Below are 26836 nucleotides of genomic sequence, written 5' to 3' on the forward strand. Positions count from 1 at the left end.
CCGCGACGGGGTGAGCTCCCGTTGCTCGGTCCCTGCTCCTGCCAACCTAGTAATTCGAAAGCACGTCAAAGTGCAAGTAGATAAATAGGTACCGCTCCGGCAGGAAGGTAAACGGCATTTCCATGCGCTGCTCTGGTTCGCCAGAAGCAGCTTAGTCATACTGGCCACATGACCCGGAAGCTGTATAGCCAATAGAGCGAGATGAGCGCCGCAACCCCAGAGTCGGTCATGACTGGACCTAATGGTCAGGGGTCCCTTTACCTTTTTCCTAGTGAGTGAGCCCTACTGACCACATGGATAGAATGGGGCTGCAGGTAATTGCCCCATTTTCCCTGGGGTCAGGCAGCATTTCCCTTATGGAGGGGTAGGGAACCTTCCCAGTCACATTCCATATGGATAATCTTCTGGAAGCTGCTTTCTAGTGGTGGGTGAGCTCAGAGCTGAAAATAAGAAGGTGATTTGTTTTGGGGGGGACAGAAATAAGTTCCCTCCATCTAGTCCACTGATACTCAAACTCCAGTTAGACACACACACAGTGTGTTTTTAAGTGTGTTTTAGACAATTAAGCCACCCCATTAGATGCACAACCATCCCATGATCTCTTTCTCCTTCCATCGCCCCAGCCTCCTGCAACCCTGCCAATGACATCACAATGACAATGACATCACGGTTGGAGGCGGTTGGAGCATGGATGGTGGCTAACAGATTGAGGTTGAATCCTGACAAGACAGAAGTACTATTCTTGGGGGACAGGAGGTGGGCGGGTGTGGAGGACTCCCTGGTCCTGAATGGGGTAACTGTGCCCCTGAAGGACCAGGTGCGCAGCCTGGGAGTCATTCTGGACTCACAGCTGTCCATGGAGGCGCAGGTCAATTCTGTGTCCAGGGCAGCTGTTTACCAGCTCCACCTGGTACGCGGGCTGAGACCCTACCTGCCCGCAGACTGTCTCGCCAGAGTGGGGCATGCTCTAGTTATCTCTCACTTGGACTACTGCAATGCGCTCTATGTGGGGCTACCTTTGAAGGTGACCCAGAAACTACAACTAATCCAGAATGCAGCAGCTAGACTGGTGACTGGGAGCAGCCGCCGAGACCATATAACACCAGTCTTGAAAGACCTACACTGCCTCCCAGTATGTTTCCGAGCACAATTCAAAGTGTTGGTGCTGGTCTTTAAAGCCCTAAACGGCCTCGGTCCAGTATACCTGAAGGAGCGTCTCCACCTCCATCATTCTGCCCGGACACTGAGGTCCAGCGCTGAGGGCCTTCTGGCGGTTCCCTCACTACGAGAAGCCAAGTTACAGGGAACCAGGTAGAGAGCCTTCTCGGTAGTGGCACCCACCGTGTGGAACGCCCTCCCACCAGATGTCAAAGAGAAAAATAACTACCAAACTTTTAGAAGACATCTGAAGGCAGCCCTGTTTAGGGAAGCTTTTAATGTTTAATAGGTTATTGTATTTTAGTGTTTGCTTGGAAGCCGCCCAGAGTGGCTGGGGAAACCCAGCCAGATGGGCAGGGTATAAATAATAATTATTATTATTATTATTATTATTATTATTATTATTATTATTATTATTACAGTGAGGGAAGTAGCTAAGGATCCACTGGCTTGCCTTGACCGCCCCAGCACTGCATTGCAAGGATACAAAGGAACCCCCATTGGTTGCCCTGTTTATTTCAGTTCAGGAAAAGGGGTGCACTGGGGGGGGCAGGTAAGTGCGCAGATGGCATCATTGATCAATCACCTCTTTGCCCCCATCCCACCAGCTTATCGTGTTATGAACTGCCCAGAGAACTTCGCACAAAGGACAGTGCATACATTTAATAAATAGTTATAAATAATAATAATAGCATCACAACTACAGGAGCTCCAGGAAACGGAGCTAACTGAATTCATATGTTCGCTAGCGAGAACATCCCAGGGTGAAAATTTGCGCCTTGGCCTCCCAGAGGCTTTTGCAAATGGTTCCTTGTCTGTTTGTCCTTCTCCGCCAACTGGCCGCAGACAGCCTTGACGGCTCGGCGAAACAAACCCGTCTAGACTGGAGGGAGTCACTCGTCAACTGAAATAATATGCTCTGCCTTAACAACGTGTGACAAATAAACAGCCCCTGCCAAAGGGAGAGAATGCCAGATACACTTCAGTCAGGGGGGAAAAAATTTAAATTAAAGACCCATAGGGAAGGCATGGCTCCGATTGCAGCCAAGAGCTTGTTTGCAAGCAGTGCGGTGGGGTGTGTGATATACATATTTAAAATATTGTTAAGATTGCCAGCCGTGGGCAGGGATTGCCGTTTTGCTTGTTTTTGTTTTGGAGAATGCCAAGCGTAACGTGCAGCATTTTAATAAACTAAAAATAATAATTTTAATTTGGGGGCCGTTTTTAATCAGCGTCTGGATGATTTCTGCTAATGCGTTTCATTCTTTTAATATAGAAGCTGCCATGGGAGGGTGGGGTGTTTTTTAAAAAAAAAACCCTTAAAGGTGGCTAATAAATATTTTGGATAAATAACTGAACAAGCTAAGTAGAGATTGCAAACAGTGGGGGTGGAAAATGGTAAGGCTTAGTGTTCACTGAGGTGGTCAACCCTTGACTGGGCTATATTAATTCAGAAGGAGGGTGTGGTTTCACATAACTGAATGTTTCACCTTACAAACATTTTTTTAAAGCCCTTAGCACAGAGCACTGGAGTTCCATCGTACCTGACATATTCATTTCCTACCTGGGTTTTCTAAAACACAGAATTCAGTCAGGTCAGCCACTTCTTGCAGTCTTGGCCCAGGCAGTCTGAGAACTAGGCCTCAGACTTCACATGCTTCTTTGGTTTTGCCTTAAGTACCAGTTTTAAAAAAGAAATTAAAGAAAATCAGTTCTCCTGGAAATCAGGATATCTGATAGAGAAGTCTTGCCTCAGCCCAGACAAAGGTTTTGGGTGTTAAGCTCTGGTTCCTCAAGGATGAGAAACCTTACATATGATGAGAAATCAGTGGCATAGCGTGGGGGTGCAGGGGGGGCCGGCCGCACCGGGCGCAACATCTGGGGGTTAGGGTTAGGGGGCGCAAATCCACGGGTTAGGGGGCGCAAATCCACGGGTTAGGGGGCGCAAATTACTTGCCTTGCCCCGGGTGCTGACAACCCACGCTACGCCACTGTGAGAAATTATCTTCGAATGCTCCAGGACTGAACAGAATGGTGAGCATTGAGAACTTCTTTAGGGCAGTGGTCTTTCTTGGGGACAGAGCCTCGCTCCTTTCTTGACGAAGAAAAAGAAGAAAAGCAAAAGTCCCGTTTACCTAAAGGTAAAGGTACCCCTGCCCGTACGGGCCAGTCTTGCCAGACTCTAGGGTTGTGCGCTCATCTCACTCTATAGGCCGGGAGCCAGCGCTGTCCACAGACACTTCCGGGTCACGTGGCCAGCGTGACAAGCTGCATCTGGCGAGCCAGCGCAGCACACGGAAACGCCGTTTACCTTCCCGCTGGTAAGCGGTCCCTATTTATCTACTTGCACCCGGGGGTGCTTTCGAACTGCTAGGTTGGCAGGCGCTGGGACCGAACGACGGGAGCGCACCCCGCCGCAGGGATTCAAACCGTCAACCATGCGATCGGCAAGTCCTAGGCGCTGAGCTTTTAACCACAGCACCACCCTTCCCGTTTACCTACCTGGATTCAAATCCCAGCTTCAGCCATAAAGCGCTGTTATAAGAATTTTAAGGTCCCGGATATAAAATAAGCGTTCATAAATGTACAAGGCAAACACATACATAAGTATATAAACCACGTGTCTGAAATAGTACAGGAGAGCAATCCTGAAACCATTTTGACCTCAAATATTTCTCTGCAAGGAGGAAGGAAATGGGAAACCCTCCCTGTTGTATTTTGCTTACCTGTCTTAAGGATGTATTTGTGTATGAATAGGCTGAGCCTGTGACCCAGATTCAGCAATTAAAGTATTTACCATCACAAAAGAATGGCCAGGCTGCCCAGATAAAGCAATCAGTGACCATTAACAGATACCCTGGCAATCAGGATTTCTGCTGTAGACAGCCTCCTGTGATGTATTTCTGCTGTAGACCCACCTCCTTCTGTGATGTATGTATGATGCTTTAGGGAGTGGTCTTGAGCTACAGGGTGGGCAATTTCAAGAGTCTATATAAAGGGCTTGCGCACCATTGTTCTGGGTTCCTCCACGTTCCTGCATGTGGTGAGTGGGGACCCTGTTGCAACAGTTTAATAAAGATCAGGTTTACTAGCTGCTTTGCTTCTCAGTATTCTCTGGTTGGCCTCTGTTGTTTTCTCCTACCGATAGGGAACCCACTTTAGGACTCTTGGATATCCCATAAGGGAAAAGGAGCTCGTTTTTTCTATAACAGCGCAATTGGAGAATTTGAGTCAATCACGTTCTCTCATCTTAACAAATCTCATAGGGTTGTTGCAGGAATAAAGGAGGGTAGTCCCGTCCATGGACACCCCAGCCTTGCTCCTTTGTGGAAAGGTGGGATATAAATGTAATTAGTTGTTGGCCTCTGTCTCGGGAGACCTTGGAGTGCGCCTTTGGGGGTGAAGTCAAACCATTGGAGAGTTACAGTGCCTGCTGTGGCTGCATAGACTGACAGGGGAGAGACATGTTTTGTTGCAGCTGGGGCAGGCAGGATGAAGATGTCTGGTTGTGCTGCTGTGCAGGCAACCCACGATTTGCACAGGGATTGCGTTTGTCCCGTGTGCGCATAAGCCCACCCCACCCTACCCCCCCATTACTCCCTCTTTAAGGTCTAAAATGACCCGCACATCAGCTGCCCCGTGTCAATTGAACATGCATGAAAGGGTTGCCGCCGATAGTAATAGTATAGGCATGCAGCAGTTTGATCAGATATTATTCAGAGTTTGCAACTAACAGCAGTGTGGAGGTGGCCGGTGACTATGGCAGATAACCAGCCACAGATGCAAATGAGCAGGATTGTGCAAGCTCGAACCCTAAAGCATGACGCACATGGGTTATAGTGTTCTTTATTCCTACGGCGAGAAGAGTTCCGTGAAGCCCAAGTTCCAGTGGAAGTCGGAATGTATTGATTAATTAAGTCGGAATGCACTGATTAATTAAACAACTTTGTAAAGTATTCCCACCCCATAATAGAAATCTGGAAGAATGTCAGCAGTTCCTCCAAGACCATGTGGACTTATGAGAGACAAGAAAAACCGAAGGGAGGCTTCCGGAACCAGGAAGAATATCAAAGTGTGTGCCAGTCAGATGGGAGGAGTGATCCCTGACCAGGCAGATGCCATTAACGGATTGGCAGATGTCTTAAACAGGTAAATTGATCTATTTGATTGTGTCATCTCTGAACCAGAAGGGAGAAACAAACTGCAAGTCACACACAGAATAGGCTGTCAAAAGTTCCAGAGAATTCCTACTTCCGAGTTTCTTATTTTACTCACCCGTTAAAAACACCCCCACCCCTTTTTGCAGCCCTACCTAGGAATGTGGTTTGTTTAAATGACTTGGGCAAAATGTGACAGTGCTAGAAACCAACAGTTTAGCATCTCCTGGTAATCCTGTTTTTGTGCTGTCAGTTCTGGGTCTACAAAATTCAAATTCTGCTGCACCAAGCAAAGTGGAATGGGTCACTTGGCATAATCATAACAGCAAGCCTACGTCTGTGTACTCAGAAGTGAGTTCCATAAAGTTCAACAAACTTTACTCCCAGGTAAGTAGGTAAGGAAGCCTATTTCTTGTTATGGTACTTGTTTGGCAAAATGCATAGAACCCAAATGCCCCAAGCCCTGGAACTGTCATTCCACCTCTTCTCTGATTTCTGCAGGTATTTCATACATAGCTCCCAGCTCCATGGGATATACAGCTGTTGTGGGTAAGCCACCACCACCAAGAATCTAAATTCTGCACAAAATTATGTACTTTTCCTCTAGAACCGGGGTAGGGAACGTCTGCCCAAGAAGTGAAATGTGGTTGTCTGTCCAGGTATCTCTGCATAGCCCTTGGGGTTCTTCATCAGCCTACTCTCCTCAATGCCTCTTGCTTGCTGGATGGTGTGTGTGTGTAAATCTCTAACTTTTGTATGGGTGGAATGTAGCCTATGAAAGATTAAGAGTGTCACACCCATTTTCCTGTCCCCTGTTGCCTCTGGCTTTCCCACCACTGGTATGTACCCCCCCAGCCAATTATGCAGGGGGGGGGGATGTGACCTTAGGCTAAAAAAGACACCTCAGTCACAACCAACACCAAGTCCTGCCTAAGACGTCATTACCAAGGCAAAGTCCCACCCAAAGAGAAGTACTGCTTTGGCGCATGTCTTCGGTTATTTCAGCAGCTGATCTGTTGGTACTATGCTTGGGAAGTAGTTAATAAATCCTTAAAAGCAGGGGCAGTAGCAACTGTTTTGGGTCCTGAACACTCCTGCTCAAGTTGCAGAAAACAGTGCAGTAAAAGGAGACAGAGATAATGGCTGCAATTAAAGGTAAAGGTAAAAGACCCCTGACAGTTAAGTCCAGTCGCGAACGACTCTGGGGTTGTGGCGCTCATCTCGCTTTACTTGCAGAAGGAGCAGACGTTTGTCCACAGACAGTTTTTTCCGGGTCATGTGGCCAGTATGACTAAGCTGCTTCTGGCGGAACCAGAGCAGCGCACAGAAACACTGTTTACCTTCCCGCTGGAGTGGTACCTATTTATCTACTTGCCCTTTGACGTGCTTTCGAACTGCTAGGTTGGCAGGAGCTGGGACCGAACAATGGGAGCTCACCCCATCGCGGGATTTGAACCGCCGACCTTCCGATCGGCAAGCCCAAGGCTCAGTGGTTTACAGCATAGCGCCACCCACGTCCTGTATGGCTGCAATCAGCCATGCAAAATAAGACAATAAAAATGCACCGGCACTAACTAGCGGTTCTCAACCTGTGGGTCCCCAGCTGTTGTTGGACTACAACTCCCATCACTCCCTGAGCTCTGGCCTTGTTGCTAGGGGTGATGGGAGTTGTAGGCTGTGTACTTTGGTAGGAAATACCACCCATAACATGGGTTTAGACAGATGGGTGTCAGGAAGGAGAATTCCTGTTCACCATGTCCATTAAAGGGACTATTCTTAAGACAACTCTTTGGAAGAAGCCACCAACCATGATCTGACCTAGCGACAAAACAAAAGAATCTGAAGAGGACCAGAAAGCTCTTAGAACAGGATGACGTATGTGCATCTCCGGCCAACAAGGGGTGTCTAAGGTGGAGGGAGAATGCCAGGAAAAAGAGACTTTTTTCTTCCAAAGATGTCCCTGCACCCTTGTTTCCCACTCACTAGCCCCCACCACCACTGAAACAGTGATGAGACTCAGTAAGAGCCAGAAACTGGATACATGAAAAACTGTGGTCATGTTGCATTTTGGTCAGTGCGAAACAGACAGGAAGAGGGGACAGCTGGGGACACAGTAGGTTAATGGGGGAGATCCCACGTGGCTCCTCATCGCAGTAGTGACCACTTGATCTGTTCCTTTGCTGACTGCAGCACCTGCAGATGAAAGTTGAAGGATTCAGATTTTTTTCAGCCTGCAGGATTTGGTTGAAACACATTCTCCACTAACCCAACCCTTTTGTGGTTAACAGGAAACACCTTGGTGGCAAACGCCTTAAATACTATCTGGAAAAGGATTCGTACTGCATGCACACATACAAACATGACCACCACCAGCCACAGCTGTACATTGCTAAAAATGCATATTCCCCTGTGACACTTCTGGAAAGGGGCTGAGCGACTTGCTTTTTCCAAAATGCAATGCCTGATCTCTAAAAGCACTAGGGGCATTTCCTATGCACTGCACTTAAGCTCAGCCCTTTCACCAGCCAAGATTCTGCTTAGGCTCCCTTTGGCTTGTGAGCTTTAAACAACAGTCTCCATACTTATTTCTATAGCCATAAGGACTAAGAAGATTGGGTTGCTGTTCTTTCTTTTTTTGGCAGGCAAGAATATCAGCATATTAAATTCTGCATCAGACACCAAAAACATATTTGTGGGATGCGATAGGCAGACGTCTACTCCTAGCATGCCTCCTCAATTATTATTTATTTTACTTCATAAAATTTATATACCGTTTGATTGTAAAAACCTAACCAACTGACTTTTGGGACATGGGTTTGGGCCTGGAGGAGCTTGAAGCTTTGGGGGCCTATGGATTTGGAGGAATCCTGAAATACGTCCTGAAATACCCTATGGACCTTAGTTTCAATTATGGAAACTTGGCTGAGCTGTTCAGAAGGAAGAAAAGTTTTGTTTGGTTGGAGTTTTCCCGAGATTTGCTCCTGAGCATTAAAGAATATGAAGAAGATCCGCAGAAGGGACTTGGAAAAGAATTAAGAGCCTCGGATATAAGATCTCCAGGTTGATGGACTATATGGATCTGACGGAAAGGACTGGCAGAATCCGAAACCAGGGAGAAGAGAGGGTGGAAGAAGATTGGGAAGTTAAAGTTCATATTTAGAAATTTTGTAAAATTAATGACTGTTAGAAAAATCGTGGAATGATATTATATGGATTTAGTAGAAATGTTAGAAGAAGTTAAGTATAGATAAGTAATTTAGTCTTAAAGGGAAATAAGGTTAAAAAATATGTTATTTACAAGATGATAAAAAACAGAGAAAGATGGAAAGGATTTGCTGAAATGAGACATGTAGAAAAAGTGGTACCAGCAGCATTTAATGAAAGGTACCCAGCGAGATCTAGGCAGAAGACATACCTGTGACACTGTCTGCTCTGTAAGAGGGACATCCTCTCCCTGAAATACAAAGAGGGGAAACCACAAATTCAATGGTGTGCAGAAATAATAAAGCAATTGAAAGCAGGCCTGACTGCAGGATGCTGTATATAGACTTTCAGCCTAATACAGCAAGGCTCTTCTAGATCTACTGACTCCTGAAAGGAGACCCCACCCCTCTCTACTACATATCTGCTCTTGAGTTCCCAGCTCCTACCCAGGAGTTATGCATTGCTCAGAAATCTACCGCCCAATGTCACTTAGTCTAACCACTAACCAGATTACCAGCAGCAGCCTCCTCTTCCTTCCCCCCATCAACCTATCGTATTTTTCGCTCCATAAGACACACCTGACCATAAGACGCACCTAGTTTTTAGAGGGGGAAAGCAAGGGGGGGGAATCTGCCCAGAGCATGTAAGCGGCTGTCGCTGTTCTTGCTTTAAAGCAAGCAAAGCGAGAGCCGCTTACATGGCTTCTCTCCTGCTTTGGGCAGCTCTCACTTTGCTTGCCCATCCCTCCTCCCGCCTCGCTGTAAAGCAAGCAAAGCACCTGTCCCGTCCGTCCCTCCTCCTGCTTTGCTGAGAAGCTAGCAGAGCAAGAGTGCTCCCTTTAAAGAGCCGCGCTGAGCCTGTGTGTGGCTCTTGCTGGCTTTTCCGGGAGGTAGGGAAGGGACGGAGGGCAGCCCATCTGTCCCTTCTCCCACCTCAGGGAAAAGCCAGCAAGAGCCGCACACAGGCTCAGCGCGGCTCTATAAAGGGAGCGCTGAGCAGAACCTCCCGTCTGCATTTGCTCCATAAGACACACATACATTTCCCCTTACTTTTTAGGAGGGAAAGGTGCGTCTTATGGTGCGAAAAATACGGTATGCAATTTGGCCTTAAAAAAAATATTTTATTAGATTTCAAATATGTTAAGGGGGAAAAAGTAAACAACATATACAAAAAACAAACAAACCCACACCCCTCTCCCCAACACTGCAATTGGTTGGTTTCTTCTGTCGTAAAATGGGTTCTGTGCCCTTCAGCGGGGACAGAGGTCAGCAGAGAGGTCATGCCTACTGAAGAGGCATTCAAGGAAGAAGAAGAGAGATGGGTTTCACTTACCCGCACAGCAACTCTATGTAGTACCTGCTGGGGGTCACTCTCAAGAATCACCCTGTAAGAGATGAAGAAGCAATCATTCACTCAACTGGGCTGTGCTCCAAGAGCAGGGCAGGAGCCATAGAAGAGTCATGCAAATGCAAGGGCCACCATCAAGAATGCATATTCTGTCAACGCACACACACACATACACACAAGTATCAGATTCTGAAGAGAGCGTGAGAAGTCTAGAAGTTTAGTGTTGTGGCTGGACTTACCCGCCATCCACAATTTCATCCACTGCCAGGAAAAGGCCCTCCATGTTTTCCATAAGTGCTCGCTTCTCCACATTCTTCCTACAGAAGGACAAACCAGATTCTGCTCAGTTGAGAAGCTGAGGGTCTAGGTCTCATCTTACCACCCGGGGCATCTCACAACCTAGCTCATTGTCAGAGCCTTAAGCAGAGACCTTACTCAGACGTGCCCCACATTTAAAAGCTTTGCTGTGCAATCGCAAGGGGCTGGGTGAGATGCAGTGAGGCTTTAAAACGGATTTGGGCAAATTCCTGGAGGATGATGAACCACAAGTGTGGAGACTGCCATTACACCCATGTGTTGCTTGAGGGTTCCCCCAGGCATCTGGTTGCACATCTGGCTGTGAGACCAGAAGATGCTGAACTAGATGGGATTTTGGACTGATCCATCAGGGTTCTAATGACTAGCAACTTGATGATAATCTAAGGATTCTTTAAGTCTGCCCTGCATACCAGGGCTTGTACCTTGAACCATGGGACACACAAAACCATACACAAAGGGCTTCCTTTAAATGGGGCATGAGCATACACATGTATTATGCACCACCACCACCCACACAAAGAAACTGCAATTCTACATTAATAAAAGTCCTATTCCAGAAGCTAAATAAATATGGACAAATATGTATTTAATACAGAAGCAGGGGAGTTCGAGCCCCCTCCCAGCTCAGATTAGAAAGACCTCCTCCCCTCTTGAGCTTCAGGCGCTTGACCAAGACCTTTCCTTTTCAGCAGACATTTAAAGGAATTTTTCTGTTTTTAAAACTAATAGTAATTGACTTTATCCATCGTACGCTTTTAGTAATTTTTATGTACACCACTTACGAGATGTTGGCAATTAAATATCTTCAACAAATAAATATATAATATAGTTAAGGCAAGCAGCGCAATCATCTATTCGTTGCCATGAATATATTCCACTTCTGCTTAGACGTGGGTTAGGAAGCCAGAAGATGTGATGTGTATGTAAGGCTTTAGTTCGCCTCTAGCAGCTTCTAACCACCCCAATACTTCCCTTCTAAAGAACAAAAGCCACAATTTTTAGAGGCTTGATTCTGTGCTTTTGCTGTGCCACAACAGACACGGCTAGCATATCATCTTTATTATTGCTGAAAAAGGAAAAAGGCACGACAGGACCCACATCCTGCACATCTGCCTCTGCCAAGGAAACCTTCTCTCTCTACTCACATGTGGCTGCCAGCTGGACCCTTTTATATGCTCTTATCCCGGCTTACACACCTTCCTGAATAACCCATAACTGAGGTTGCAATCCTAAACTCACTTATATGTGGGAGTAAATCCCACCGAACTTCAATGGGCCTTTTTAATCTGTTGAAGACATGTCTTCATTATTCTGAGCCCAATTATAAATAGCTATTTACATCATAAAACATGATGAGATGATACTATGAGGCAGCAGCTAAATGTGTTGCCCAAATTAAATTGCCCAGGGAAAATGTCTTGGTCTGTAAGTGCCAGGGCCAGTCTTTATTTCTGGGTAAACATGCACAGTATAGCACTAGGGATCACTTAAACCATTTTGGAGACAGGAGGCTGAAAATAGACTTTCAATTGATTTTATTGTGACTTAAAACATCCGAGGGGTTGGGGGTGGAATCCAAACAATTAAGTACTTCTTTTTTTTTGCACTTCCAACACATTAAAAAATTAGGAAGTGCTTTTGTTCTCCGTGGTGTACCCAACCTCAAAATGAATGCATTTGAGGCACAAAAACAATTCCCACATTTCACCCTGTGCAACCAGCTCAGCCACGACCAGAAAGCAGATTCTTACCGCAGCATCTGACTGAGTGAGTCGAAGAGACAGTTCAGCACAGCCATTAGCATTAGCTGCAAAGGAGAAAACAAAAGTTTCAGAGCAAAGGAACCACACACACATGCACACAATCCATGCGATCGCATACAAAAGTGGCTCAAGGCAAAGCTGGCTTTGGAGCAATTTGGGGGGTAATTCCTAGAGGGCAATAGCATGGCATTGATTGCCAGCACCCCCACCCACCCCAAGGACATAGAAATCCAGGCTCTTCTTGCTCTGTTGAAGTCATCCCTCTTAAAGCAGGGCTATGAAAGCCATGCCCCCAATATTCTCTTAGACTACAACTCCCATCAACCTCTCACTATTGGCTATGCTGGCTGTGGCTGATGTTAGGTGAAGAACCACAGTTTCCCCACCTCTGCCTTAAAAGAATCCTGTGGGACTGTCAACTATTTTCAGGGAGGGTGGAGGAGTTCAACAAATCTCCCTCGCCTCAGCACCGCAGTGGCAATCAGCGCTGCAAACATGCTTTGTGGCAGAGGAAGAAGCCAAGGATCTCACACAGCCCAAAGATCATGACCAACATAACCTTCAGCAGGGAAGCCAGGATAGTCAAAACCTTGCATGCATCATTTCTGCAGAAAAGCCCCTTTGCCACCTAAGGATATACACACCTCATTTTCATAGGAGCTGCCGATGACGTAGAAATACAGGTCAATGCTGCTCTTGTAAACAACTGTCAGTCCCTCTAGGAGAGCAATCTCACCTAGGTGGAGGGAGAGAGAAAAGGAATAAAATAACAAAAATAATAAGAGCTAGAAGAGAACATGAAGACTACAAGAAAAGCAGCACTCTTCCTGTTTTTCTCAATAGCTGCTAAGCAAGAAAGCAACATCCAGAGTCATCACAAAAACTTTGGGCGAGTTTGCACCGCTGTAGGAAGATCTATCTGATTTGGGGGGGGGCTGCTGTTTAAATTGGACTACAATCCTGAATTGGCACCACTTTCCACATAGTGCAGACACCGCCAGCAATTATGCCCACATGCAGCACACATTTACACAAATGAGGTGCACACTGCCAAACATCCAAGCGCAGAATCCGCTGACTGAATTGCGCTAGCTCAGCTGCACAAGCACAAATAGAACAGCTTCTTTATGAGAAGGGAAACTGAATGAAATGTCTTCTTTCAAGTGTTATCGCTGCTGCTTATGTCCTCCATGCACTCTGGAAGAGGCTGGAGGAGACTGAATTCGACTGGAATGTCGTTTCTTAATTTAGAATAGAGTCAGTTTTCCCCTGATGAAGAACATTTATATTCAAAATACATTGGGGTATGTCAAAGATCTGCTTCTTTATCAATCTTTCTTGCACCGTCATTTTGATTTCTCATCACATACTAGTGTAGATACTGCTCTCCAATCGAAGCAAAGCCACTATAATCATGGTTATACACCCAAGGAGCAGCCAAACAGCTGCGGAGAGGGAAAACTTTTGCGACCTCCCTGCTCTACATTTTCTGCTGCTGTCTTTGCAAGAGAGGAGAACTGCTGGACTACCCCTGGAGGAGGACTCGCATCAATATTCACACACTCCAACCTCTGGGTGGAGTGGGGAGTATTTTAAAAACCAGATAGACAAACAAAGAAAGCCATGTAGATGTGTCTGACTCTTCTGGCTGAAGGATTCCAGGGGGAGCCCTGTTTTAAATATGCATATATATATATATGCATGTATATATTGCCGTCCCAGGTGCCTTCTCCCATCCCGCTCCCCAGCAGAACCTACTATCTGTCCGGTGAGTTTTGTTGAAAATGTTCTTCTCAAAGGCCTTCTGCTCCTTGACGGTGGGGTAGGTGTCGTCATAGTACTGCAGGGGAAAAGAAAGTATGCTTGTTACATGAGAGGAATGCGAGACAAACCACTTGTTATGGTCAAATGCTGCTCATGTGAGCTGCACAAACATGACACTCAAACATTTATTTATTAAGCTTTATATTTTGTCAAGTCGTCTGTGCCTTTGAACAACTCCTAAGAGATCTCCTGCAATACAAGAACGGCTAAGGAAAATTTGGGAAATCTTTTTAGCGACAAAACTAACCTATGAAAAAAGAGCAATAAGCAACAAAAAGGCAATATTTATATAAATTTTATCTCCCTTTAGAGGGAATAAAATAATGACCAGATAAGACTATACAATTCTTTTTCACCAATATGATGCGCTTTCGCTCTTACCACCTAATTTTTGCGAAAGCATTCAAAAATCTAATTCTTCATCCTTCCACTTAACTTAAGCTCTTAAAGCACAGGAAAACGCTATCGTGAGGCAATCCAGTGTGACTATGTAAGTGACAAACCAGAGGCTCTGTCTGAGCTACATAAAATATAAAATATACATATAGTAACCAAATTTTGCATGATGGTTCCTGAGATCAAGGAGCAGGTTTTTGTCTACGTTTGGATACAAACTGGACACTGTTTCGAATAAAAATGGCAGAATGAACCTTTCAAAATTGCACTGGGTTCTGGGCGCTTCTTAGAATTCCTGAGCAGCACTGAACACGAGGCTGCTAGACTGCCACACACACACAACTTTTAGAACAGGCAATAGTGTTTGTTTTCCATCATAACAGCTCTAACAGAAAAGGCTAAAGTGCAGGACACTTTCCTATTTTATACAGCAGCAGAGGCAGAAGCAGAGGCCCCTGGTGAGTGTGTGGCTCAGCGGGGATTTTAACCCCGGTTCCACAGCCTCCCCCCTCCCCAAAAAAGTGAATTATGTCATCTGAAGGAGCGTCTCCACCCCCATCGTTCTGCCCGGACACTGAGGTCCAGCGCCAAGGGCCTTCTGGCGGTTCCCTCACTGCAAGAAGCCAAGTTACAAGGAACCAGGCCTTCTCGGTTGTGGCGCCCGCCCTGTGGAACACCCTCCCATCAGATGTCAAGGAAATAAACAACTCACTGACTTTTAGAAGACATCTGAAGACAGCCCTGTTTAGGGAAGCTTTTAATGTTTGATGGACTACTGTATTTTAATATTTTGTTGGAAGCCACCCAGAGTCACTGGGGAAACACAGCCAGATGGGCAGGGTATAAATACAGTGGTGCCCCGCAAGACGAATGCCTCGCAAGACGGAAAACTCGCTAGACGAAAGGGTTTTCCGTTTTTTGAGCTGCTTCGCAAGACGAATTTCCCTATGGGCTTGCTTCGCAAGACGAAAATCTCTTGCAAGTTTGTTTCCTTTTTCTTAACACCGTTAATACAGTTGCGACTTGACTTCGAGGAGCAACTCATAGAATGCCTTTTTTTGAGGTTTTTAAAGACTTTGGTGATTTTTGAAGCTTTTCCAAAACTTCTTTTGCAGCCATTTGGTAAGTTAAGCTTTTAAAACTTTTTTTTTGGGGGGGTTGGATTTTGGGTTGGGGTGTTTGGAATTCAAGGACTTGGTGTTGGGGAGGGGTTTGCAAGAATCTGGAAGCTTGTGTGTTTTTTTCTGCATTTTTATGATTTTCTGTGACCATTGGACCACTCTGCTGTTTTTTAAAAAAAATTCTGGATTTGAATTTCTGTGTGCTGGGTGGCTGGGGGAACAGTTGGGGAGGGGCTTGCAAGAATCTGGAAGCTTGTTTTTTCCCCTGCATTTTTATGATTTTCTGTGACCATTGGGCCACTCTGCTGTTTTTTAAAAAAAATTATGGGTTTGAATTTTGAAATGCTCTTTACAGTATGTGTGACTTTAAAGAGCACTTAATAAACTCTTGTTGTACCAAATTTGGCTTTGTTTGGACCTTTTTTGACCATAGGAACACATTAATTGATTTTCAATGCATTCCTATGGGATTTCGTGCTTCGCAAGACGAAAAATTCGCTAGACGAAAAAATTCGTGGAACGTATTAATTTCGTCTTGCGAGGCACCACTGTAGTAGTAATAATAATAATAATAATAATAATAATAATAATAATAATAATTACTTTAGTTGTGGTCTGTGGGTTAGAACAGCCTTCGCCAACCTAGATCCATCCAGTTGTTTTAGACTGCAGCCTCTGTCAGCCCAACGTAACACAGCTGTGTTGCCTGGCGCTGATCAGAGTTGTAGTCCAAAACCCTGGGGGGGCACCAGGCTGCAAAGGAAACACAAATCCATCCTCTGCCAAGACAGCAGGTGTAGAATTGGGGGTGGCACCATAGTGAAGAAAAAAAGGGAAACTACACTTTTTTGTAAGCTGACTTTTAGAAACAATTAGGTGGCATCTAAATGGTATTAAATAAATAAATACACTGGGACTTTTCCCAGGAGACACTCATTTTGCGAGCAGGGCAACATCACAAGCAAATGATCCTGCACTTACAAAGCTACCTCAAGGATGGCATGGAGAATGAATGAATGAATGAATGAATATAATAATTTATTATTTATACCCCGCCCATCTGGCTGGGTTTCCCCAGCCACTCTGGGCGGCTTCCAACAAAATATTAAAATACAATAGTCTGTTAAACATTAAAAGCTTCCGTAAACAGGGCTGCCTTCCAGCAAGGAAGATTTTGCCCAAATAAATGGAGCCTCCAGATGTTGTTGGACTACTCCCATCAGCCAGCAGGGCCAATGGACAAGTCAAGATGGAAGCTAGACATCTGGAGGATCACAGGTTCTCTACACTCTCGCGTAAAGGAGTGCCAGGTATCAGAACACACCGGATAGGAATCTACTAGCAAGAGTTAAGATAGATCACATGCTGCCTCAATGAGCATGAGTGACTGGACTAATGTCCTTCTTGCTCCGAAAGCAGGGGCTCAGTTAACGGTCCATAAGAGCTCCCCAGCTCTCAATGACAACTCTGCCAGGCTGCTTTGCTCAGGCCCCTTGGAGCCTTGTACTTTCCCGCTCCTTCCAGATCCCCCTGAAAACTTACCTTGGCAAACAGACGGTCTCCATCGTTGTCCAAGATCAGGATGGCTTTCACAGTGTAGAGAGATGGCTCCTGCAAAGAAAATCACAATGTCACAGGTCCATTCAAACAATACCATGTGCTGCTTCCTCTGACTGCTGACCTACCCAGGGGTAGGGCCACAGCTTCTGATGGGTGGCCCTAAGAGCTGTTACAAGAAGGAGGGCTGTGCATATACTATGCTCCTCCATACCAATTACTCCAGGCTGGAAGCAGTGTTCGAAATTAGGCAGGCGCCAGGCTTGTTTTGCTACTGGTGCAGGTCCAATTGTGACTACGTGGAGATTTCTGTGTGCCAAGCTGGCAGCTGCAGTTTAAAAACCTCTGCTTTGCTCCATAGTTAATACCATTTTCATTTCCACTGTGTGTTTTCTTCCTTCTTGCATACTGAAACAAGTGAATTGTTGCAAGAGCAAGCTACAGTCAAGCAATTTAATTGAGACCATAGAATTGTAGTGTTGGAAGAGATCCCAAGGGTCATTAAGTCCAACCCCTTGGTGAATAGACATTCCATTGTGGCGTCCGCAACCTAGACTGAAGGTGCCATTTGGCACGTAGCTTATATACCTGAATTTTTAACACTGCAGAGCTTGTAACACACTCAGTGGTTCCCATGTCTGACAATATTGAAGGCAACCACACTACACCAAACAGCAGCTCACAATGAGCTCCAGATCAGGTATCAGCTTGTCAGGACTAGGACCATAGTCTAGGACCTACATAGCCCAAAATGCAGAGCAAATGTCACATCCCTATCCCAAGGTAAAGGAGAGATTAAGAATGTGTTGTGTGTAAAAGGAGAAAATGGGGGCCACCTCCCTGCCATGTCTGCGGCTGAATGAGATTCTGCGGCTTAGTGCTTACAAGGAGGGCATGCTTGGGGCAAGAGAAAGGACCAGAAAGAGATGCAGCTCCTCCGTGCTGGACGCTTGAAAGCTCTCGAGACAAAGTTCTGTGATGCACTGACTTCCACATAGCCACAGTCGGAGTGTATAACAGAACTTCACCTCAAGTGCTGCAACAGGAGCTGCAGGCTCATCTATGGAGTAGACTCTGGCAGGCGGATCCACCACTCCACAGAAACTCTACATCTGGCCACCCCATTCCAAACAACTGACCCACTGGGTCAGACTGAGACAGCACTACGCATGACTTTTCTCAAATTTTGAGACAGCCATAGGAACAGAAGGTTCTCTTATCTCTGAATCACCTAGACAGGACCCATGATTCTACTGGAGAACAGCCTGGGTCTAATGCAGAGCTTTTCATACAACAGTTTGAAGGATCCAGGGATTCCTCAGAGATCAGTAATGGCAACCAAGCATCCCTGAGTGACAGCTCACCCACCACTACCTAAATTATCTCCTAATATTCAGACCTGCTCTAGGATGCACTCTCAGTTCATGCAATGGTGAAGCCCAACAGGACTGGCCAGCACTCTGCACAGAATTGAGTGAACACCTTAAAACTCTTCCCAGAATCACTTGCAAGAAGCTCTTTGGTGACCAATACTGAAACACGTTACACAGCAGGTAAGTCCATTTGAAGAGGGATCTGTGAAGCCAGGCAGCATGAAAACCACTGCTCTCAAGATCTCCATTTTACAAAGGGGGTCTCACTGTTCCAACAGAAATTGCATGCCTCACACCATACAAAGAAAGAGAAGAAAACAGACCAGGTTTCTCTCTCTCTGACATGCACGCACACACACACACAGAATGGCTCATCCATTATCATGTGGACGAGCAATAATGTAGACAAATTTAGAATCTCCTTCTGTTGCCTTCGTCCTTATTCGCACACACACACACATAAATTTGCCTGGCAAACTTTGCAGGCAGGCAGATGTGCAGAGGGAAATTTCCTGCTCTCCTATCATATTTCACCAGTCCCCTGGGCAATGCCTGTTTTACAGCACAAATCCTTGCTTTGCAGTAAGAAGAGGGGGTCTAAACTCCCCCCCCCCCATGAAGGCCTGTGAAAATTGTAAGTGCAACATGTCAATGCCCCAAAGCTAAGCAGACAATTTGCTATACAAATACTGTCAGAGGAATACCCCCATCCCTGACCTAGATTGAATGAAGCCACAGATGAGATGGGCAAAAGCCACACGTCTCCTTCCTGCCTTGCTTCCGAAGAGAATAAGAATAGATGCTTACCATACAAGCATCGGAGGAGAATTTATACATCTCTTTGCCAGAAAGACAAGCTTCTACTGGAGAGGCAGCTAATAAACACACATTTTAAATCTATAATGAGCGCTGACTGGAAGGCCAGAAGCGGCATAAATTCCTCTCTGGAGGCTTCCAGTTCAAGCCAAGGGCTGCCTCGAGCAATCAACCATTAAAACAAGACGTTAAGAGTTACTGCACAGTTTATTCTGATCATTTAATTCTGAAGTTTCAATAAATTAAACTTCAATCAATTAAACTAGGTGTGCAACGGCCCAGATGGTCAGCACGATAGCAGCAGCATTGCCATAAAGATTTTACAGCTGCCAGGACCTCGCGGAAGGGGAGCATTTGGCGAGGGAGAGGAGACGGCAAGAAATATGTCCGTGCTGGGTTTTATCTGCAAGAGGCAATTGGGAGAGCCACGCGGAGGAGGCAGGGCTATTCCCACCGAGGGAATGCGCAGCTCACAAGCCAAGCCAAGGCATTTCCTCCAAAGAGAGAAAGAAAGCATATTGCAAGGGTCCTGCTACCCCAAATCACACCACACCAAACCTAGCAATAGTCATGTGCTGCACAGCAAAATGGCATCCGGTGTCTTTGCCAATGCAGTTGTGCTGCTGAAGTTAATAAGAAATTCAAATCCCAAATCCTCTCCTCAGCAGGTGTTGGCACTAGCAGTTTTTTTTTAAAAAAAAACTGGATATCCCAGTTGCAGTTCATTGGAGTCAGAAAAGGTTTTGCTTTCCCCCCCCCCCGTGGAACAACCAACTCCCATCACTCCTGACCACGCTGATGGGAACTGTTAGGGCCACAGGTTCCTCAACCCAGCGTCAGCATATCTTCCACTCCTCCAAGAGCATCGCAAACAAATGACTCCTCCACCCCCCCCCCAAAAAAAAGACCAAGGATGGTGTTTGCTTCACATTCAGGATCTAATCAATCACCAAAATCAGGGATGAGGAGTTTTCTCCCAATTGACTCCGGTCTTCTGTGTAGTTTTTATTTGAAGGGAGGAGTGGGCTGGGGAGGTAAGAAAACTATTTTAGCTACCTGGTTAAGCCAATGTTCAAAAGGCAATTTGATGTACTATGCCTTGCAGCTGAGTCCAAAGTCAGCCCCACTGAGTTCAAAAGGCTTTCTTCAAAATAAGTGTGCATCGCACATGCTACAAAATGCAGCGCTTCCTATAAGTGGATGGTTCTCACCACATAGATCAGGGGTCAGCAAACATTTTTCGCAGGGGGCCGGTCCACTGTCTGTCAGACGTGGGGGGGGGCATACTATTTTTTTTGGAGGGGGGAATTCTTCCCCACTGACTATCCCCTCACTTCTCCACAGCTTGCGAGCGGCAGGGGCTGCGGAGGGACGATGAGCGGCGTGAAAGGGCTGGCTCCGGAGAGGGGCTACTTAAAATGTTGCTTAGCCAACAAAGCCCAGCCCCATTCCTCCTCTAGGCAGGGTGGGGAGAAGCCAGGGGGAGGGAGGGAGGAGGCGGCGCCGCCACAGTGTGTGTGTGGGGGGGAGAAATGGCACAGCCCGAATGATCAGAATCCCCACACCGATCCACATGGCGATTCCCGGACCATCCGTGGGCCAGATCTAGAAGGCAATTGGGCCTGATCTGGCCCCCGGGCCGTAGTTTGCCAACCCATGACATAGATTCACAATGGCCCCAACTAGCAACACAGAGCCTGGTATTTAAGCCCCCTCTACCGCACTTAAAAAAAAAAAAAAGCCCATGTAAAGTTAGTCAAGTTTCCTCATGTGTAACACAAAACTGCACGGGCAGTCCTTTTAAAATGGGCCAAGTCCATCAGATTCTGGACTGCCTCTTTTCACTAAAGTGTCAAACCTGTGTCTGTGCTGTACAGTTTCAGACCAAAGGTGCAGACCCCACCTGACTAAATATTCCTAAAGCCACACAAAAATTCCTTCCTCATAATAAAGCCGAGATGACCAGGTGAACAGTTGTATAGCAAAGCCTTCCCCCCAACATCTATTCTTATAATTATAATTATTATTATTTATATTTTGATTTTATTTAACAAAATGTATATATCACTTGATTGTAATAAAACCTCAAAGCAATTTACAAAAAAAAAAACACATTAAAATGATCAGTAAAAACAATTAAAAACATTTCATAGCAGCAAAAGTTTAAAGCATGTCAACAGCTATATATCTGGATAGGCTCACCTAAAGAAAAATGTCCTAGGTGCTGAAAAGAGTGCAGGGGAGGTCAATAGGAAGGGAGTTCCAAAGTATAGCTGCTGCCTATATTGCTCAATTTCTCACCACTGCAGAACAAGTACTATGTGGCACTGGAACAACGCTAGTTCTGGTTTTCCACCATACTAATTTCCTATCGGCAAGGACCTTTCTTCTCATGAGGAAGCTTTTGTGTGCAGTCTGAAGAGGAACACACCACTCACTAACTACCTCAGTGAGAACTAGGACAAGGCTTTTTGCAGGTCCAATCTAAACTTCAGTATAGATACAACTAGCTCTCTGACAATTATCTCAGCATAATGTGTTTTCTGGAGTCTAGAAAAGCAGGGGATTTGAATTTGTAATGCTGTGGATTTCCTGGGTAACTCGGGGAAGTTACTGCTTCAATCATGGCCAATCATGTGGCCTACCAGATGTTGTTGGACTCCAGTTCCCATCAGGCAATGTGGCCAACAGTTGAGGGTGATGGGAATTGTAGTCCAACATCGTCCAGAGGGCTGCAGATTCCTCAGCCCTGTTAAACTGGAATCAGCTATAGCAATCCTCGATCCTCTTCGCAGATTTTTGTGAGGATGGACCAAATTAGGGGGTCTTAAGGATTGTGGCAAAGGGACACGGGTGGCACTGTAGGTTAAACCACAGAGCCTAGGGCTTGCCGATCAGAAGGTCGGCGGTTTGAATCCCCGCAACGGGGTGAGCTCCCGTTGCTCTGCGCCCTGCTCCTGCCAACCTAGCAGTTCGAAAGCACCTCAAAGTGCAAGTAGATAAATAGGTACCGCTCTGGCGGGAAGGCAAACAGTGTTTCCATGTGCTGCTCTGGTTCGCCAGAAGCGGCTTAGTCCTGCTGGCCACATGACCCGGAAACTGCATGCTGGGTCCCTCGGCCAGTAAAGCCAGATGAGTGCCACAACCCCAGAGTCATCCGCGACTGGACCTAACCTTTACCTTTAAGGATTGTGGCACGCAAGGGTGAGCAGAAACAAAAATTAATAAAAATGCTAATTTTGAATGACGGCCCTCAGCTAAACAGCAGTAGGAAACAAATTTTCATGGGAGCAATTCATCTGGTGTGTACAGTTGCGGAAGACTGCACTAGGTGCATAGCCTTTCCTCCAAGGAGCTTAATTCACAATACATGGAGTTTCCCCCATTTTTTCCTCCCAGCAAGGTAGGTTAGGCTGTGAGTGGCTCACCCAAGGTCCCTGCTAGGAAACTCAACAACTGCCAGTAGCAGTAACAGAGACATTTGACCTCTGTTTACTTGTCGCATTGTTATGGCCCGATACAATAAAGGTATTTTTCTTTCTTCTTATTTTGCATTGTTTCAGTACTCTTGCTTCTTATCATTTTGTTTTGTTCACTGTCTGCAGCTATGCATTGAAAAGGCAAAACGTAAATCTAATAAAAGACCCATAGTGGATTCACAGTTAAGCAAAGAGTTGAACCCAAGTCTCCCGAGTCCAAATTCAGCACTCTATTCACTATTTAGAGCGAAGGCAAGTCAGTAAATAAGGCAATCTGACTTGGAGAAAAAACTGCATTTACAAATGACTGACAATATGTGCCCATTTGGGTGCCAGAGATTTGGCCACACTTTCCCAAAAGCAGGGCCAGCACTGTAGAGCACCTGCTAAGGCCCCCCACTCCTGTAAGTTAGAAGTGCAGAACCATTTTATGGCCAGAGGGATGCACTTCCTTGTGGGCAACCTTCCAAGGGCCACAAGCCACTGATCAGTGGGGCCAGAAGCAAAAGTAGGTAGAGAAATAAATGTTAATTTTACCTGGGTACAATAGGCTAGTTCACACACAGACACACACAAACACAAACACAACCTCCCTATTCTCCATCCAGGCAAGGAAGAGGCATTATCAGAGTTCAAGGGCACATTCCAGCCAGGCAAAAACTCTCAAGGAGGCTGTGAAGCAGGGCTGGTGCGGGGTGTGGCTTGAGGAGAGGGGTTTTAACCTGGTGAGACTCCTAAGGACAAGTCAGAAAAGTTAGGAGGGCTGCATTTTGCTTCAAGGTCTGAGGTTCCTCCCCCCTGTCTAGAATATGAAAATGAAAGTTCAAACCAAGTACAATAAGGCTAGGGGTGGCCAGATTTCCACTGAGGTGCAGCAAATTATAAGTGATGATATTTATATTCTTTTACCATGCATCACTTATATTCCAAAACATCTAAGGATGGCCCTGCAAGCAGACATTAGAAACCCTTCCCTGAATTCTCCAAAGCATCAAAAAGTATGAGAGTATTATGCTCTATTTATCTCCCGCTTGGACTACTGCAATGAGCTCTACATGGTGCTACCTTTGAAGTTGACTCGGAAACTGCAATTAATCCAGAATGCGGCAGCTGGACTGGTGACTGGAAGTGGCCGCCGGGACCACATAACACCAGTCCTGAGAGATCTGCATTGGCTCCCAGTACGTTTCCGAGCAAAATTCAAAGTGTTGGTGCTGACCTTTAAAGCCCTAAACGGCCTCGGCCCAGTATACCTCCCCCATCTCCACCCCCAGCGTCTCCACCCCCATCGTTCAGCCCGGACACTGAGACCCAGCGCTGAGGGCCTTCTGGCGGTTCCCTCATTGCGAGAAGTGAGGTTACAGGGAACCAGACAGAGGGCCTTCTCGGTAGTGGCGCCCGCCCTGTGGAATGTCCTCCCTTCAGATGTGAAGGAAATAGGCAGCTATCCTATCTTTAAAAGACATCTGAAGGCAGCCCTGTTCAGGGAAGTTTTTAATATTTAATGCTGTACTGTTTTTAACATTTGATTGGGAGCCGCCCAGAGTGGCTGGGGAGACTCAGCCAGATGGGCGGGGTATAATAAATTATTATTATTATTATTATTATTATTATTATTATTATTATTATTTGCTGACCCTGCAGAAAAAATGGGCATTTATGATACTAGCTTGGCATGTATTTAAAGCATACTTTATTGACAAACAGATGGATGCATGCATGTGGTTCTTCAGAATAGGACAAAGACTGTATAGCTGCAGGGCACACTAGCCTATCTACAACCTTGTCCCCCAGGGATTCTCAAAATTTCTACCACCTTCTCCACAACTAACTTCCCTGCCAAGCAGCCCATGCTGCAGCTCTGTGGAAGAGCATCTGCATTCCTGCAGAAATCCTAGATTCAATCTCTGGCATCCCCCCTGCCTTAAACCCTGAAGACCTGCTGCCAGTCAGTGTTGACAGTGCTCAGTTATCATTATCATCATCATCAGTTAGATGGATCAATGCTCTGTCTGACTCATTAGACGGCCCCTTCCTCTGCTCCCTGAGGCATTTGGAAAAGGGTTAATGGACTCGGTTCACAGAGGGCACCAACCAGTCCTGATGGGCCTCACAGCAGCCCTGCGGAAACTGAAAGTGCATCGGAAAACACAGAACTCTTCAGCTGCACATTGCATGTCAAGTTCAGGAGTGGTCAGCAACCTGTCTTATAGGGAAATGCACCCACCATTACAGATCAATGAGGAACCCCTGCAGGAATAGGAAAGCAGCCCAGTGTGTGCGCGCACACACACATATTTATAATAATAATAATAATAATAAATTTTATTTATATCCCGCCCTCCCCAGCCGAAGCTGGGCTCAGGGCGGCTAACAACAATCAAAATAATCCAACATTCTAAAAACATTCATTATAAAATTAATTAAAATCAAATTAAAATCAAATTTATGGCAACCATTAAGCAAAATTCTGTGCAGATTGCCAGAGGAGGGGGTCAGGCTGCGCCCTGACCAAAGGCCTGGTGGAACAGCTCTGTCTTGCAGGCCCTGCGGAAAGATGTCAGGTCCCGCAGGGCCCTAGTCTCTTGTGACAGAGCGTTCCACCAGATTGGAGCCGCGGCCGAGAAAGCCCTGGCTCTAGTTGAGGCCAGCCTAACCTCTCTGTGGCCTGGGATCTTCAGGATGTTTTTATTTGCAGACCGTAAATTTCTCTGTGGGACATACCAGGGACATACCATAAATAATTTTTATTGGTTTTACATATAATCACATTACATAACATCATATCCTCTTATTTTATTTTAAACGGCCTCGGTCCTGTATACCTGAAGGAGCGTCTCCACCCCCATCGTTCAGCCCGGACACTGAGATCCAGCGCCGAGGGCCTTCTGGTGGTTCCCTCATTGCGAGAAGTGAGGTTGCAGGGAACCAGACAGAGGGCCTTCTCGGTAGTGGCGCCCGCCCTGTGGAACACACTCCCTTCAGATGTGAAGGGAATAAGCAGCTACCCTATCTTTAAAAGACATCTGAAGGCAGCCCTGTTTAGGGAAGTTTTTAATATTTAATGCTGTACTGTTTTTAATATTTGATTGTAAGCCGCCCAGAGTGGCTGGGAAAACTCATAATTAATTATTATTACTATTATTATTATCACATTACGTAACATCATAGCCTCTTATTTTATCTCTTTGGCTCAACTGAGCCTAGTGACTTCCCTCCTTCCCATCTACAGTGGTACCTCGGGTTAATTTGTTCTGGAGGTCTGTTCTTAACCTGAACCTGTTCTTAACCTGAAGCACCACTTTAGCTAATGGGGCCTCCTGCTGCTGCCACGCTGCCGGAGCACAATTTCTGTTCTCATCCTGAAACAAAATTCTTAACCTGAAGCACAATTTCTGGGTTAGCGGAGTCAGTAACCTGAAGCGTACGTAACCCGAGGTACCACTGTAATGGTTTACAAAATTAAACTTTGCATCATTACATTTTATTTCATTTCTTACACACACACACACACACACATATATATATTTACATACATATATGTATAAATACATATATAGATACATAGATACATATACATATATGTGTGAGTGTATATATATATATATATACACACACACACACACATATATAGAGATACATATATGTATATATACATATACATATATAGATACATACACACACACACACAGACACACACATAGAAAGGAAGTAAGTTCTTTTTTCTTTTACTAGGGCACAGAATGGGAACGAGCGTTTCACCCCTGCCTTTCCTATCAATGCCCACAGTAGGATTTCACAATAAAATGGACTAAATATTCCTTTGCCTGCAGTTAAATCCGTTTGTTTCACACCCCTCCTAGACGCTTGGGGAGACGGAGAGCCGCCGCTTGGGCAGGCTAGAGGGCGGGGGTGGGCTGGGGGCTCCCCTGGATTTCCCTCGAGCGGCCGCCAGAGCCCCTCTTCCCGCAGCTCTGCTGTCTGCCATACGGGCCGCCCCAGCTTCTTGGAGGCCCCGCCAGGGAGCTGAGGCTGTGCCCCGCCCGAAGGACCGAGCCCGAGCCTCAGGAGGCCCCAGCCGACGCCTGCCAGCCGCGTCCCGTCCACCTGCCCGTCTCCATGGCAACGGGCGCGCCGCCCCCCAGCAATTCCCCCTCGCCCCTCCGGCTCCTACCAGGATCAGCGCCTCCATCTTGGTCGCCCCGGTGCCGACGTGGAGCATCAGCCGCGTCTGACAACGGCATTGGCTGGCCCCGCGCCAATCTTTTCCCCAGAGCCCGCCCCCTCCCTCCAACTCGGCCGCTCATTGGCTTGTGCTCGCTT

General features: G+C 46.2%; 1 protein-coding gene and 2 long non-coding RNA genes across 5 annotated transcripts in view; 1 reads left to right on the forward strand and 2 right to left on the reverse strand.

Moving 5' to 3' along the window:
* Nucleotides 1-4201, reverse strand: part of LOC310756037 — a 46712-nt gene extending 42511 nt beyond the window's left edge. Inside the window, exon 1 of the long non-coding RNA XR_014544673.1 lies at nt 3885-4201. This is a non-coding gene — a long non-coding RNA (uncharacterized lncRNA). The remainder of the gene's footprint in view (nt 1-3884) is intronic.
* LOC310755991 overlaps nt 1-6376 on the forward strand; it is a 31708-nt gene extending 25332 nt beyond the window's left edge. Inside the window, exons 2-3 of one of the 2 annotated variants that reach the window (XR_014544613.1) lie at nt 5132-5307; nt 5569-6376. This is a non-coding gene — a long non-coding RNA (uncharacterized lncRNA). Of the gene's footprint in view, nt 1-5131 lie in introns of both variants that reach the window. The other variant, XR_014544612.1, reaches the window with a different exon arrangement.
* Nucleotides 6377-7353: 977 nt separating this feature from the next.
* COPZ1 (COPI coat complex subunit zeta 1) lies at nt 7354-26830 on the reverse strand. Of its 2 annotated transcripts, none has more exons than XR_014544593.1 (9): nt 26688-26830; nt 16831-16899; nt 13706-13787; nt 12592-12683; nt 11936-11991; nt 10106-10183; nt 9480-9903; nt 8731-9435; nt 7354-7508 (listed from the first exon to the last, which is right to left on the reverse strand). XR_014544593.1 is itself a non-coding variant. In XM_083599493.1 (9 exons), the coding sequence occupies exons 1-9, from the start codon at nt 26733-26735 to the stop codon at nt 7461-7463; spliced, it is 564 nt and encodes a 187-aa protein (XP_083455619.1). In that variant the 5' UTR covers nt 26736-26826; the 3' UTR covers nt 7354-7460. The 2 variants fall into 2 exon arrangements, 1 of the variants encoding a protein (XP_083455619.1); XM_083599493.1 differs by having other exon boundaries at nt 8731-8769; nt 9852-9903; nt 26688-26826.
* Nucleotides 26831-26836: the final 6 nt, after the last annotated feature.

This window comes from Podarcis filfolensis (assembly GCF_964270895.1).
Source record: "Podarcis filfolensis genome assembly, chromosome: 2".
Lineage (NCBI taxonomy): Eukaryota > Metazoa > Chordata > Lepidosauria > Squamata > Lacertidae > Podarcis > Podarcis filfolensis.